At 33.3% G+C, this 14,963-nt stretch overlaps 1 protein-coding gene across 1 annotated transcript; it reads right to left on the reverse strand.

The window, feature by feature from the left end:
• Positions 1–6,170: 6,170 nt before the first annotated feature.
• On the reverse strand, positions 6,171–14,560 carry LOC132031019 (fe-S cluster assembly factor HCF101, chloroplastic). The gene is made up of 16 exons (XM_059420853.1): positions 14,329–14,560; positions 13,841–13,984; positions 12,923–13,065; positions 12,794–12,844; positions 11,839–11,994; positions 10,560–10,703; positions 10,347–10,489; positions 9,482–9,551; positions 9,263–9,358; positions 9,087–9,176; positions 8,335–8,388; positions 7,989–8,112; positions 7,635–7,759; positions 6,988–7,110; positions 6,666–6,734; positions 6,171–6,507 (listed from the first exon to the last, which is right to left on the reverse strand). The coding sequence occupies exons 1-15, from the start codon at positions 14,396–14,398 to the stop codon at positions 6,666–6,668; spliced, it is 1,602 nt and encodes a 533-aa protein (XP_059276836.1). The 5' UTR covers positions 14,399–14,560; the 3' UTR covers positions 6,171–6,507.
• Positions 14,561–14,963: the final 403 nt, after the last annotated feature.

The following is a 14,963-nucleotide window of genomic DNA, read 5'->3' on the forward strand; positions in this document are numbered from 1 at the left end:
CATTTTTGTAAGAGACTGTTTTCATAGCTCGAACGTCAGGGGTTCTGCAAGAGACTGTTTTCATAGCTCGAACCCCTGACCTCCTGGTCACATGGAGACAGTTTTACCAGTTAAGTCAAGGCTCCCTTCAAATTCCACAAATCTGAATTCTTGTTAAAATTCTGGCCATTGGAATTCTTGAAAATTCCTCATCAAGATTTCATTTTTTAATATCTCCAAATCCTCCACAAGCTGAAACAAAGCTTTACCCATTTGAAAGAAACAAAAAGAGAACACATCTGATATTTCTTTTTTCACAAATATTCACAAAAATGATCAACTTTGCAGATTTCAATCTTTGATATCTCCAAACAGAGCTTTACCCATTTGAAAGGGACACAAAAAGAACACATCTTTGGTTTCTTTTTTCACAAATATTCACAAAAAAGGATCAACTTTTTTTTTTTTTTTTTTTTTTTTTTGCAATCAATCAGTAACAGAATGACTTTGCCAACACAAAAGCATGATAATACAACGTTTCAGTATGTAAAATCTTGTTTTTTGTTGTTTGACCATAGTCAAAGATCGTTGCCGGAACCCAGATTTCTGGCGAGTTTTCCGGCGAGACTCCGATGATGAAAAGAAGAAGGAAAGAGTCATTGTGAATTGGTATTTGGCGGCTCTAAAAATGGAAGTTTATTTGAAGAAGGAAGAGAAAAGAGGAATTAATCTGTAGTTTTATAGAGCTAAGATTTTAGCCACCTTTTGGTCCCACTTGAGAGATTTTTGTTTTTTATTTTTTCCTTTTTCATGGTCCCATTTAAGAGTTTTTTGTTTTTTTATTTTTTCTTTTTTCATGGTCCCATCAGAGAGCTTTCTTTACTTTTTTGTTTCTAGTAATCACGATTAAAAAAATCAAAAATAAAAACAGTACGATGGACAAAGCATCTCACATTAGCAGGTCCGGGGAAGGGTTATGATGTAGACAACTTATCCTAATGAAAGCGATAGTAGTTGGTGCTTTCACGCCTCAAACTCGTGACTTATAATTCACACAGGGACAATTTTTCCGCTGTTCCAAGAGTCTCTTCGGTAATCAAGATAGATATTCTATATATTATTTTTTTTTGGTTTCTCACGCGTTATTTGGTATTCATATTAGGATTCGATTAAATTTGGATTTACGTAGATAAATTTCATATTAGGGTAAAGTGCTCCCTAATAAAGTTCACGTCACACCAGGACTCGAATTCGAAATTTCTTACTAAGAATTTAAGGTTATTAATTCATTAAATTATATTCCGATTTTACTTGATGGAATGTTGTCATCAAGAATGTGGGATGTGGTCATCCCACATTTTATATTTTATATTTTCTGCCAATATAAAAAAAGCAAAAGAGTAAAATACAATAAGCTAGAACTCCGGCGGAAGATAAAAATATTAGGTAATTTTTTTTCTATTTTTCTAAGTTTTGATGAATAAAGTTATCAATATCTCTGCTGGTAGGAAGTGATAGATATCTCATAAAATTAATTGAGGTATGCGTAAACTGATCCGAACACTACAATTATTAAAAACAATAGGCAAGCCAAATCTGTGGCCTCTCATAGAGTGTAAGAGGTTTTTCTTCTATCTGAATGATAGTGTTGTTTGTACATGTTGTTTGTAGGGCCAATGAAGCCATAATCAACAAAGCATGACATCTGCCTACCCAATCTTATCCTACTCATTGACTTGGAATATATATTTTTTAATGTCCGGCGTATATACTTCGTTTTTTTTAATTTCTTTAAAAAAGTTCTTTATTTATTTTTATGATCAAGTAGAGATCCTCGATTAGACTTTTATCATCAACTATTAACAAAATCTTCACGTGTTTAATCAGAAGAAAAATCGGATTAATGATGCTGTGATAATATGATGCACTTACAATACTATAAAAAGAATTAAAGTGTTATCTCTACTCATGTAAACTAGTAGATGTGATCTATTCACACTTATATAGTCCTCCTATAATTGAAGTCTAATTTGAATGCTTAAATCACATCACTTCCAAAATTTGAGAAGGGAAAAGACCTAAATTTGTGTATCTACTACTTGAAATTGCTGAACTTTTTCCCTATTATCACTTTGGGACATTCATATTCTTACCGAGCCCGAAAGTTGAATTCACTTTTGTATTCTTTCTTTTTCCTTCTCTTATTCTAAAAAGAAAAAAGAGAAAAGATGGGAAAAGGAATTCATTCTCATTACCGATATTTGATTGGATCTCTAATTTTACCAAATTGCTCCGGGGCAAAATTGTCTCGTGTTTATATTTGTCATTTAAAGAGCTTTAGCACGAAATGCATGAACTTCACATGTCAAAATATTACCAAAAAAAAAAAAAAAAAAAAGATCCAAACTTATCTCTCTCTCTCTTTTGATCTCTCTACTTTTTAAAAACCATGACCAAACCAATTATCTTTTGTTAAAATTTATACACCAAACCAAACCAATAAAATCAAGTTTTTCAACCTCAAAACTTTGTCGGGATTTTCATTTTTCGGTTTTTTTTCGAATAGTCTTGATACAAAACATATAACTTTTACTTTAAATATTTCTTTAGTCCTAGTAAGATACAATTATATAATTAAGATAAGAAAATAACACAAAATGTGAGAAAGTGATGACATTGTATTAAAATATTCAACAAAAAGCTAATATAATCTTAAAATAAATATTGCTAATTAACAAGCCATAAAATAAAATGACCATAATCTAAAAATACTAAGTCATGCTAAAATAAGTATTAATTATATGACAAAGACAAAAACTTAAGTTATGTATTTTTACTCTAAATCAATTATGCAAAACTAAAGAATAGATATCCAACATGTCATTTCTAGTGGTAAATACTTTATTTCTTTTTGTTAGCATTAGTGTTGAGTTGGTTTTGTTTATATTTGAGTTACTAACATCCATAGGATATAAAACTTATTGACATTCAAAATTCTAAGTTCAAGCTTGAATAATATGATAATAGATAAAATAAATTACGAAAAAATTTAAGAAATATTTTAAAATTACTTTACAAATAAATATTTTTATGTATAAAATATTTTAAAAACCGAATACACATGTCAAAAAATCAAACCAAACCAATTCCCAACACCAAAAAGTCAAACCAAACCACTGAAGCCTTATCTTTTGATCATACTTTTGATCATGACATAATTTATCTTTTGTTATACTTCAAGTCAAAACTTTGTTAGGGATCAAGAGCATTAACATACATTTTTTCTAACAAAAGAAGTATGATTCTGATGAAATTGTTCAATCTCAAATAGTACAGAAAAGAAGTCACCAGTTTTTAGTTTTATTCTACTTGTCTATGTCGACGGGCGATTCAAAGTTTATGGTGATAGTGATGACTAAATACTTTATTTGTTTTTGTTTTATAGTACATAATTCATTGTATTTGCATGTTCCTAAATGTTTTGTTTGTTAGAACCAAATTATGTCACGTTTTCACCAAATGTTTTTTATTGAGCTGTTATCTAATGAATTAGGCCTTTTAACCTTAAATTTCCCACCTACCTATCTAATGCTTCTAGATGAAGCCTTATTACAAGCATAAATTATATTATATTATTCTAGAGAGTCGTCAAACACTAGCCCAACATTTTGACTAATTCCATCTTTTTAAAATATTTTTTTGTGGTTAAGTTCATGTTTTTCTTTGACGTCTCTCTTTTGTTTTAGTTTTGGAGCTTCTAAGATCATTGGCGGAAGTGACAAAGATGTATTGTATTTAACAACCAACGGGTTTCAGTGGATGGATGAGATTTCATGCCCTTAACCAAATATTTAGGGTTTGAATCTTGACAATGGAGAGATTCCTAGTAAGGAGCGTTTTCCCGTTTAATAGGTCTTACGCGATGCGAATCTAGATTAGTTGGATCAATGGACTACTGAATGCCAAATGCTATACAAAAAAGGTATAATACTCCGGCTTTTAAATCATATATATAGTCAGGGGCGGACCCACGTTGAGCGAAGGGGTGTCGACACCCCTTTGGGTTTTATATATATATATATATATATATATATATATATATATATATATATATATATTAGTACTATGCATAAAGAAATGTAGTTAACGAAATGACACCTCTTAATGAAGTATATCTCTGGTTGAGATGGTTTAATGCCTAGTTTTGGTCTTCAAGGTTGTAGGTTCAAACTTGAACTTAAGCGATTCTTTTGGAAAAATAACATTTTTTTACTTAAAATTGTGGTTAAGTAGCATTGAACCCAAGACCTCTTATAACTTAAAATTAAACTAAACCAATAGGTCAAGGATTTGTCTTATATTATGTATGTGATAATTAAATTTTGTTCTTTCTTCTATGAATATCGATACTGCTTACTGAAAATTCTGCGTACACCACTGTATATAGTGATGGTGTAATACGTATAATTTTTAAACTATTAATTTAATTTGATCAATTATAGCACGTCACTACTCTTTTTTAGGTAACCATACTAGACTTGATATGTAGAGTTACTAGAAACTCTATACCTAATGGTCTTAAGTTCTTATTAAGTTAAACTTAAAAAAACTTATTATTTCGTGTTTGCACTTAGCAAAGTTTGATTATGCAATTGCCACACCACTAGCAAATTATAATTATGGTTTCCTATAACTTTTCACTGTTATAGTATTAGTTTAGGGACAAGGCACTAATACCCCTAAACTTTGGACACACTTTATTTTTGCGGAGGTTTCATTACCTCCTAAATTATTTTAAAGTGTAATAATTACACCCTTCGATGTTGAGGTGGCATAGAGAATGTGCTCACTCTCTTGGAGGCATGTGAGAAACGAAAAATAAGCTAAATTTCTGAATAATGTGGACACATGTCCTTTTTTAATTGGACAATTTTACAATTAATTAATACACATAACTAATTAACATTACAAAAGGCTGATTTTGAAGAACTTAAAAAAAAATGCAATGTTCTTCATCTTCTTCATTTTTGGGTCTCAAAATTCAACAAAAACTCAATCAAATCAGTATCAATTAAGCTCAAATATCAAATGCAACTTCACAACAACCATCAACAAACTCTAGTAATCGATTTGGCCAAAACCAAGAATTTCGACAAACCCATTTTTTGTTTTTAAAGCCTTTTCAAGGTTCAACAAAGGTGGATTCAAAAAAAAATTCTCCATTTTCGAATCTCAGCAGCAACTAAGGATCTAGAATGAGTTTAGCACTTGAATCTCAACTTTAAAACTTCAAAAACATTCGAATCTGTTCAGCACCTCCAATTCTTGTTCAAGTTCATACAAGAATAATAAAACAACAATTGTTCTTTTCATTTTTCTAAATATAGAGTAATATTTCCATTATATTTTGGATTAACAAGTAAACATAAAGGAAGAAAATGATATAAATTTAAAACAAATAAAAAAATGCGAAAATACACGTGGCAGCGCATGTAAATCACTGCCTCCCAAGACTTTGGTTCTCTATGCCACGTCAGTACTTAGGGTTGCATTTATTACACTTTAAAATAGTTCAGGGAAGTAATAGGACCCCCGCAAAGATAAGATGTGTCGTTGGAACTTTGACTAAAGTTCAGGGGGTACTAGTGACTTATCCCTATTATTTAGGAGGGTAAAATTTTATTTGCATTTCGGGTTTACACCAAACCATATTAATTTACCATGATTAGGTGTGAATACACATTAACTAATTATGATCTAGAGATAAAAATGTATGTGAAGACATGTGTCGTGTACTTATTAGGTTAGTGTCAACTCCAAATGCGGATTAGTTTTTAAGCCACTTAGGTAGCTAAGTTTTTACCTACTTAGTTGTTACATCACCCAAAGTTTATACCAAACTAATGAATGAATGAATGCAATACATTTATTTTCATACACACTTGATGAAATTAATCACGATATATATTATCACTATAATTTTCAACTATTAAAATTAAATTTATTGATTCGGTGTAAACTCCGATAACAAATTAATTCATTTTGATTACCTCTTGAATCAGAGACAAAAAGGTCAAAGGTCATACAATGGATCTCCTGTTTTAAATGTACATATCCTCATTAAAAAGTCAGCTTCCATTTTCAGAGATAACATGAGTTGATGAGTAAACATAAAAGTTCATTGCAACTCATTATCTCCGCAATTTTAAGGTTTGATTATACCACCAATTCATTCTATCACCTTTTCTTTTGCTGACTGACCAAGGTACAAGCACGGGAGCGTGCTCTACAACAATAATGAAGCATAGACTGTTGTGACAAAATGATACACACTAGTGAAGATTGCTACAAAAATAATACTATGAACAAATGGTAGTGAAGATTACTATCTACAGATAGTTAAAATGGAACATCACTGAAGTCCTTGTAGTTCCAGCTAGCTGTAATTTTGTTGTGACTTTGGCAAGGTAGAAGAGCAATGATCTTCCAAATTGTATTTGTATCTGATTTTGGATCTTTAATTCATCCCTACAAATAAATAACGGATGTTTGACCGATAGATTTATGCCAATAATTAGGCCAAGTAAGAAATATTGAAGCATTCCGGGGTGTACTTGGTGTGACAAAAGTCGCCATACCAAACACATCCTTAAGGCCACGCCCTCAACTACATGACGGTCATTTACCTATGCAGGAGTAAGTTGAGGAACTTCAACCAAGCGCTCCATCATTTGCAGCTGGTCATAAGGAGCAATCTGCAACACAAAGATAAATCAAAAAAGACTTAGCTTCAAACAATTAAAGAGCCCAACTGAAACTAGTATTTTCATTAGTTAATCAGTTTTTGGCTGATCTCTCACTTTATTTCACTTGTATAAACCAAAATGAGTCCAAATAGTTAAACAGTTTTCATTTTGTAACAGTTTTGCACTTCAGTTGTAGATGTTAGGTTTCCTACGATATTTTTTTTTAAATTATCATGTGGGCAAAATAGGTGTGTGAAAAGACCTGGTTAAATCCGTCTGGCCAGATTATTTCCACAGCATAGTTTCCCAAAGGCCGGATCTCTTCAGGTTCAATATCGTCTGGGATATCAGAATATTGCAGTTTCTGTTCACCCGTCCATTCATCCTGAACCAAAGTCAGAGATGAGAAAAAAAAGTCAAAATCCAGAAAAATGTTTTGTATTAACTATTAACTGAGTGGAACAAGCAGAGTGACTTTTTCAAAGTTTTCATTTCCTCCGTAAAATCAGTTCTGTTTGCTTTGCCTCACCAATAGTAAAACACTAGCAGAGTTACTTTTAGAAGTTTTTGAAATGCTAGCTAGAATTATTAATAAATATTAGTATCTATTTTTTGTATGATTCTAATCTAGGTTCGTCAAAATTGATCCTTATTTAAAATCAACTTATGTGTTGGGAACTCAAAAGTTAATGAAGAAGAGAGACGTTATAGGCTAATGTTTCACAGTACTGTCATCAAAGAGAGAGCATGGCCGACAGAAATTATGCATGTACTTTTAGTTGATTTTTGGTATCCCAAACAACTATGGGAAGAAGGGCAATTGATTTTGCTAGAAATGTCTTAGCATGTCATAAATAGTGCAGGCATCTGTCGAGCTGGAAAAGTAACTTAAAAAACTTGACTGCCTACCACACTTTGGGCAGACTGATCATTTCTTCTTACAGTTGCAGGGTGCAAATAAAACTCTTCATCGGAATCAGGTACTTTGACCTTGATCGCCTTGAAAGATCTATCATAACTCACTGCAGTTGATACTGTATCCAAAAAAAAAAAAAAAAGCAATCTGTAATCAATATATATAGGTCAAATATCTGTAGGAAAAGTAGATTAAGAAATATTGGCTTATATCCCAATAGAATGAAGCTTGTTTCACTTGAGTACTTAACAAGAATTCTTGAATAGAACTGAAAACTTCTTCTTCTTCCTATTGCATTTGGCTTGAATAAACATTTGAAAAGAAAAAAACAAATAAATAAAGCGCACCTTGTTGACGAATCTTGGCACACTGTTGTACTACACACACGCCTAACTCCTGGAACGTTCTGGAAACTTCACCTTGAGGATCAGCCACCACTTCAGGAATTCCACTATCTCCAGAAGCAGATAGCTTTACAATTTAAAACAAAATCAGTTTATTGTTCAGTAATGCGTCAAGTAACAACTGCAACTATTCAAGTACTTATTGAAGCTAGTGACAGAAATAAACTCAAGAAAGACTTCAGTAGTTCAGATTTTAACTACATTAGTGTGACATTAGTGTGAAAATAAGTGCTAAATGTAAATATTCAAATACTTGAATCAGTCAAGAGTTGTTAATGTTGCAACTTACAGCTGGTTGTATTGGGAGATCAAATAGATGGGGTATTCCGAACTGCTGGACTACCTGCCGAGATTCAAATGAAATTATATAAACATACTCTTCAATGGTTAGTTGTATGTTTAATGATAATGTTTCAATGCCAACAACCCCTAAGAAAATTGTTCTCACGGCATTGAAGATTCTGCAATGAAGATTTGATTACAAAGTTTTATTAAAATTCAGATTTGTTGTTTGCATCTCCACAGCCAGGTTGGTTAGTACGAAGGGTGGCAAAATTAACCCATGGAAACATGACCTGCCCATTTATTAGCTCAGCCCATTTCAGCCCAACCTATTTCAGGTCATCAAAAAATTGGACTGATATGTAGCCCAAAATGACCCATGATAAATCTTGTCAAAATATTTTCAAATAGACATTTTTTTCATTTGATGTGTTTTATATAAGCCATAGTAAAGGTAAAATATAGTCTTATTAGGTACTAAAATTTTATAAAAGAACAAACAAAGAAATTAAAACTTGGTAAGAATTGGGCGGGTTGGGTTATGACCCACTTTTTAGCCCATTTCAGTCATTTATTAACTCCACCCATTTTGAGCTGCCCAAGTTCAGCTCATCCCCAGAAGTTTCAAAATGCAAAAATTAGAGTATCTTGATCTTAAAACCATAGTAACCTTAGATAAAATCTGGTTTACTCAGATAAAGCAAGTAAATTGGTAAAAGGAGAAGCACACATCAATAGATCCTAAGGGTAAGGGCAGACCTGAGACCCTGAACCCCTGCCAAAGGGGTAGTAACGTTTTCCATCAGCATCGAAGTGGCACATGTTCTCAACTACGGCAACACAAGGAACCTGTACGTTGAAACGTGAAATGTTTAATGAAGCAGCAAACAATCTTCTCAGCTTGATAAAGAGAATTAACAACAAAAGAAACAGACCTTAAGCTTTGAGAACATGCGGACCCCTTTCGCGACATCTATAAATGCTAGCTTTTGAGGTGTAGTAACAATAACTGCAGCAGTCAAAGGAACAACCTGACAGTTGAATCAGCCAAAGAAGAATATTTTAATATTATGCTAACAAGAGGAGAAAAAAGTATTACCACCAATGACTCTCACAAGCATTAGACACATTAGTCATATTGTTATTAAGCAAACCTGACATAAAGTAAGTTGAATATCACCAGTTCCAGGGGGCATATCAATAACAAGATAGTCCAATTCTCCCCTGCATAGTTGCATACATTTAGGATAACAAAGCAATTCAAGATCACAAAATTTGAAGCATGTACATCTTTCTCGAGAGGATCATTTACAATGATCTACCCCAAAAAAAAAAAAAGACTTCTAAAGCTATATGTGAACCTACCTAAATAAGCATCTTACAACAAAACATTAATGCAATAGGTACTATACTCGTCTGTATCAAGATTAATAGCCTGTTTGGACAAGCTTCTCCAAGGACAAAAGTGTTTTTTTTTTTTTTTTTCAAAGTGAGGTGTTTGGCCAAGCTTTTAGGAGCGCAAAAAGTGCTTTTGAGCATAAGCAGAAGCTGTTTTTGAGGAGCTGAAAAAGTAGCTTCTCCCTGCAAGTACTTTTTTGAAAAGCACTTTTGAGATAATACATTTAGAAGCACTTTTTAAAAGCTTGGCCAAATACTAATTGATGTTCAGAAGTGATATTCAAATTGATTAGCCAAACACAAACTGCTTCTCACCAAAAGTCCTTTTTTGAAAAGCACTTTTGTAAAAACACTTCTCAAAATAAGCTAATTTTAGAAGCTTGGCCAAACAGGCTAGTCATCTGCTTCAAGATAGCCACTAAGTAGTTGTTCCAGGTTATTTACTAATTCATTTGCATTACAAGTTGAAACATGTCGATATTTCGAGTGAAAAGCTTGACAAAAAGAAAGAAGTAGGAAACTTCAATAAAGTTTGATGAATTTCTCTGTTATATAAATTTCAAAATATCATTAATTGATCGATGGTTCTTGACTTCTTGTCAAATACAAAGCATATCATACCATTCTGTAGTAGTCAAAAGTTGGTTAATCACCCCAGAGACCATGGGACCTCGCATAATTGCACGCCCTTGCCCAGCAAATCCAAAAGATACCAACTTAACACCCATGTACTCAGTTGGAATGATGGTTCTTTTCTCTGCATTCTACAAAAAGTCTCTCAGTGGTTTATATGCAATAGCAAAAACATAGTTTACTCCACGAAATGATAATTACCATCTCAAGTATCCGGTTTTCTGGGGACACCATAGTTGGCAAACTAGGACCATATACATCTGCATCAAATATACCAACTCTAGCACCCATATCAGCCAAAGTGTAAGCTAGGTTGACAGCTACAGTTGATTTACCAACCCCTCCCTGTTGTTTATAGAGGTTAATATTAGTAAAGAAGAGGACAAAAGAGATTTCATATGCTAAGCTGGTCAAAGCAGAATAATCTCCACACGAGCTAAGTCAACGCTACAAGTCCTAGCACATTTGGGAAAACACGAATTACACAAACAACAACAACATACCCAGTGTAGTCCCACAAGTGGGGTCTGGGGAGGGCAAGATGTACGCAGACCCTACCTCTACCTTTATGGGGTGGAGAGGCTGATTTTGATAGACCCTCGGCTTAAAAAATACGTAGTCGAATGCAGAAATGTAAGAGAAATGAGACAGCAAAATATGAAGATACCAAACACATGAAGCAACACATAATAATACACACATAAGGATCAATAATATCAAGACATGCACGAGCGATAAATGAGAAAATGAAAAAAATGATCCCTTATCTTTGGTAGTAGGTTCAAAATAGTCCCTTAAGTATCAACTGAGCAGTTTTGGTCCTTTAAGTTTGTAAAAGTAAAGACTTTTGGTCTCCGTCAAATATTTACCAAACTCTAATGGTTAAATTTAACCAGAAGCGTAAAAATAGAAAATATTTAACAGAAACTCACATTTGGAAGTATAGATTTTGTAGTTTATGTTATTTTTGACTATTTCAAGAATCTGGTAAAATTTCTTGAGGTGCAGTTTCTGTTATTTTTAGTCTATTTTTTGTGGTGTAGTTTTTTATGCTGCGGTTTCTGGAATTTTGATGGAAATTTCTGGTGTTTCTGGTTCTTTTTTTTTTTTCTCACCGTGACGGTTAAATTTAACAATTAGAGTTTAGTAAATATTTGACGGAGACCAAAAGCGCTCACTTTTGGCAAACTTAAAGGACCAAAACTGCTCAGTTGATACTTAAGGGATTTTGAACCTACTATCAAAGATAAGTGACGATTTTTGTCATTTTCTCAGCGATAAATCACCAGCTAACATATTTAACTGCTGCGGCATCACAAGTCTTAAAATATTGCTTTAGAGGAAGGCTATTTCCCTTCTCTAACCATTTTCTTATTTTTTAATTTGCTCTTGACAACAGGGATAGACCTTCAGTACATACTAGAAGAAAATGTTTGATGAGTTAAAAAGCATAGGAACTGAAGATTGTGGAATTATTCACCTTGCAACTAGAAACAGCAATTATGTTGGAGATTGTTTGTAGACTGGCAGGAAGCTGTCCAGCATATATAGGTTTTGCTGGTTGGGCTGACATCGTCACATTAACTTTTTTAACCCAAGGAAGTTCAGCAACCACCTCGTTAGCCTTCTGCTCAAACTGTCCAAAAATTGAAAGTCAGATTTGTAGTCCCATCATACTTAAGATGATCCATATGACCACCCTCACATGATAGCAAAGAGCATGAATTTCTAAAAGAAATAACAAGAATATGTCCTTATCTCATGTTCCCTAATATATGATAGGGATAAAGCATAGAAACACACCTAAACTATGGCGAAATTTCCAATTACACATCTAAACTATGTGGGGGTCCTATGACCCCCCTGATCTTATCGTTCTCGTATAATTTACCTCCTTCACTAATTACCTGGTAAGAAAATAAGTTAGAACGCAGCGTGTGCAATCACATGTTTATTCAAGACTAAAAAAGGGGTCTTCAAAGAGGGAATTTGTTTTGGAAATGTGCAAGAAGTACATTTGAGGCAGAGTTTAAGGCAAATTTAGCAATATTGAAGCTACTTGGAGGGGGAAAGATAGTTGAAGATCTGATATACTATACCAACGAGTCATGCTGCAAGGTGTATTTTAGTTTGGGACGCAAGAATGAATAAGCGTGTGTTATAAATTGCACATGCAACGTTTTAACTTATTCTTTTATCAGGTAATTGGTGAGGGGAGAAATAATACGAAAAAAATAAGTTCTGAGCGGTCATAAGACCCCCCCATAGTTTAGGTGTGTAGTTGGCATTCACCAAAGTTTAGGTGTGATTTATTGCCTTATCCCTATATGATAAGCCAACAACATACAGTGAAAAGGAAACTAAGAAAACTAAATGATGTACCACTTGATACACATCAATTCTTGATGAAATAGTGGTAGTTGTGTTTCATTTACCATGTCCTTGATCGGACATGCTGGTGTAGTAAGCTCTAACCGAAATGACACCTGAAATTCCAATAGATTTGGATTAGGAGAATATTTCTCATATATGCTGTGAAGGTTAGAATGTACTGTTTTTAAGACCTCTCCCGGATTGTCATCAACCACGAGGTCCTTCACAAATCCACAAGACACTATGTCTGTCCCAAAATCAGGATCAATTATCTGGGATAGGGCTTTTAGAACTTCAGACTCGGCTGTTTGGCCTGACACTGAAGGAGAATAAGCTGCAATTTACAGAATCTGTTTAGGTATATTTAGACAAGAGCTAAAAATGTAAACTGAACGATGTATGACAATACATGTAAGGGAGGAAATTTCAAAGGGATAAAGAGCTTAATCTCAATGTATTTAGACTTTCGGAAGCCAAGAACTACTCAAGCATAATGAGAAATCCAAAGAGAGCTGAACAAAACGGAGTAGCAGAATAAAAGCATACACGACAGCAAGAGTAAGTACAAAAAGACCAACATCATACAATTATGGTGCTGGTGTATGTAACAAGCCTCATCTAAAAGTTTAAGCTGTTTGCAGGTGCAGAACCAGCCTTTAAAGTTACAGGTTACAAAACCTGGTAGCTTTGGCTCAAACCTTGTACTTGTATAAAGAAATCCATATAATAGGTATAAATATTTTATCCAAAACCCAGTACGCAATAAGAATTGTGGTTCGGAACCTATAAATTAAATATTCTAGCTCTGCCTCTAGCTGATGGAGAAAACACACTTTTAATTACTTAATTACATTATGCCTTACGCGTGAGCCTGATTCTTTTTCATGTGTTTGTGGGCCAAATACATGATAACACTTTTTGCTTTTTGACTGACAGTGAGATTAGAACTCAGGACCCTTGTCTCCTCTGATACAATATTAAATTGTGTGACCAACTCATTTAAAAGCTTTAGTAAGAGATACTTTTAATTAGTAACTTAATTGTATTATGCCTCAACATCTAAACAGACAGACTCTTCGAGCTTTTAGTTGAAGAGGGCATCAAATTACCTCCGTTTGAAGCAGCTTTAGCTGTAAATGAGCTCAAACTTGAACTGGTATACGATAAGTTCAAGGCTTTCACATATCTTTGAGACGAAAAACAAGAACCACTGAAAGTGGACTGAAGAAAAGACTTGTCAGCTACATATACTCCTGTGTAATTAACAAACAAAGCACAAACTTCAGCAAAACCCAAAAATAACTAAAAAGATTGATATAATTGAACCCAACTAGTTTGTTACTCTCTCTGTACAGAGGGCTCCGGTCAAAATACTTAATTTTGACTATGAATTCGAATATAGATTCTTTAACTACTTTAAAATAAAATTTACATAGTTGAAAACCACACGAAAAGTTATACAAGCCAAAATAACTAAGTAGTATACAAAATGTTTTTACAAAATTTAAAAATTTATAGTAAAAACAAAGCTGTTTAACTCCGCAAATAGTAATACCTTCACATAAAATGCAATACAAATTACTTCAAAAAAAATTACCTGGTCTGAGTTGTGAAGTGAAGTGATGAAAAGTGAGAGTAGAAGAAGATGGAGCTTGAAGAAGTGGCATTTCTTTATTGGGTCACTATGTGTGTGTGTGTGTGTTTTTCTTTATGTGCTGTGGAAATGAAGAGAGAAAATGGTGGAGTTGAAAGAGAGAAATTTGAGCCTCAAGTTTTATGATGTCATGTCCAAATGATCGTTTAGAGAATCTAATCGGTTTGCCTTAGCCACAACTGACACAACTGATCCAAACTATCTTTAAAGGATCGCCTCTTCCCACTAGACGAAATAAAAAGATTAAAATAATAATAACTATACATACATTATAGAAGAGTGAGTTGGATCGTCGTCCACCCACTCTTCTAATATCATTAAATATAATTAAAATAAAAAAATAAAAATTAAGATGGGATCTATTCTTCTATAATATAGAAATTAAAAAAAAGTTAAGGTGGGGTTCACGTGAAAAAGTAAGAGATAATTGCGAAAAAAAATAAAAACATATGACATTTAACTAATGATAATAAGTTTAGACACATACGTCTCACACAAAAATGATAAAAGACGAAATATAAACGGTTAGACAAAATTTAAAGAAGACAAGTTCATGAAAAAATGATGGCAAATAACTA

Source organism: Lycium ferocissimum, chromosome 9, assembly GCF_029784015.1.
Source record: "Lycium ferocissimum isolate CSIRO_LF1 chromosome 9, AGI_CSIRO_Lferr_CH_V1, whole genome shotgun sequence".
NCBI lineage: Eukaryota > Viridiplantae > Streptophyta > Magnoliopsida > Solanales > Solanaceae > Lycium > Lycium ferocissimum.

Bases quoted from the DNA above. Each gene is read 5' to 3' on its own strand.
- LOC132031019 (XM_059420853.1), bottom strand. From the start codon at position 14,398: ATGCCACTTCTTCAAGCTCCATCTTCTTCTACTCTCACTTTTCATCAC. The intron at 10,704-11,838 runs GTGAATAATTCC...TATAAACAACAG, and splicing joins TTGCTGTTTCTAGTTGCAAG to GGAGGGGTTGGTAAATCAAC. The intron at 8,113-8,334 runs GTAAGTTGCAAC...TAAATTGTAAAG, and splicing joins ATCTCCCAATACAACCAGCT to CTATCTGCTTCTGGAGATAG.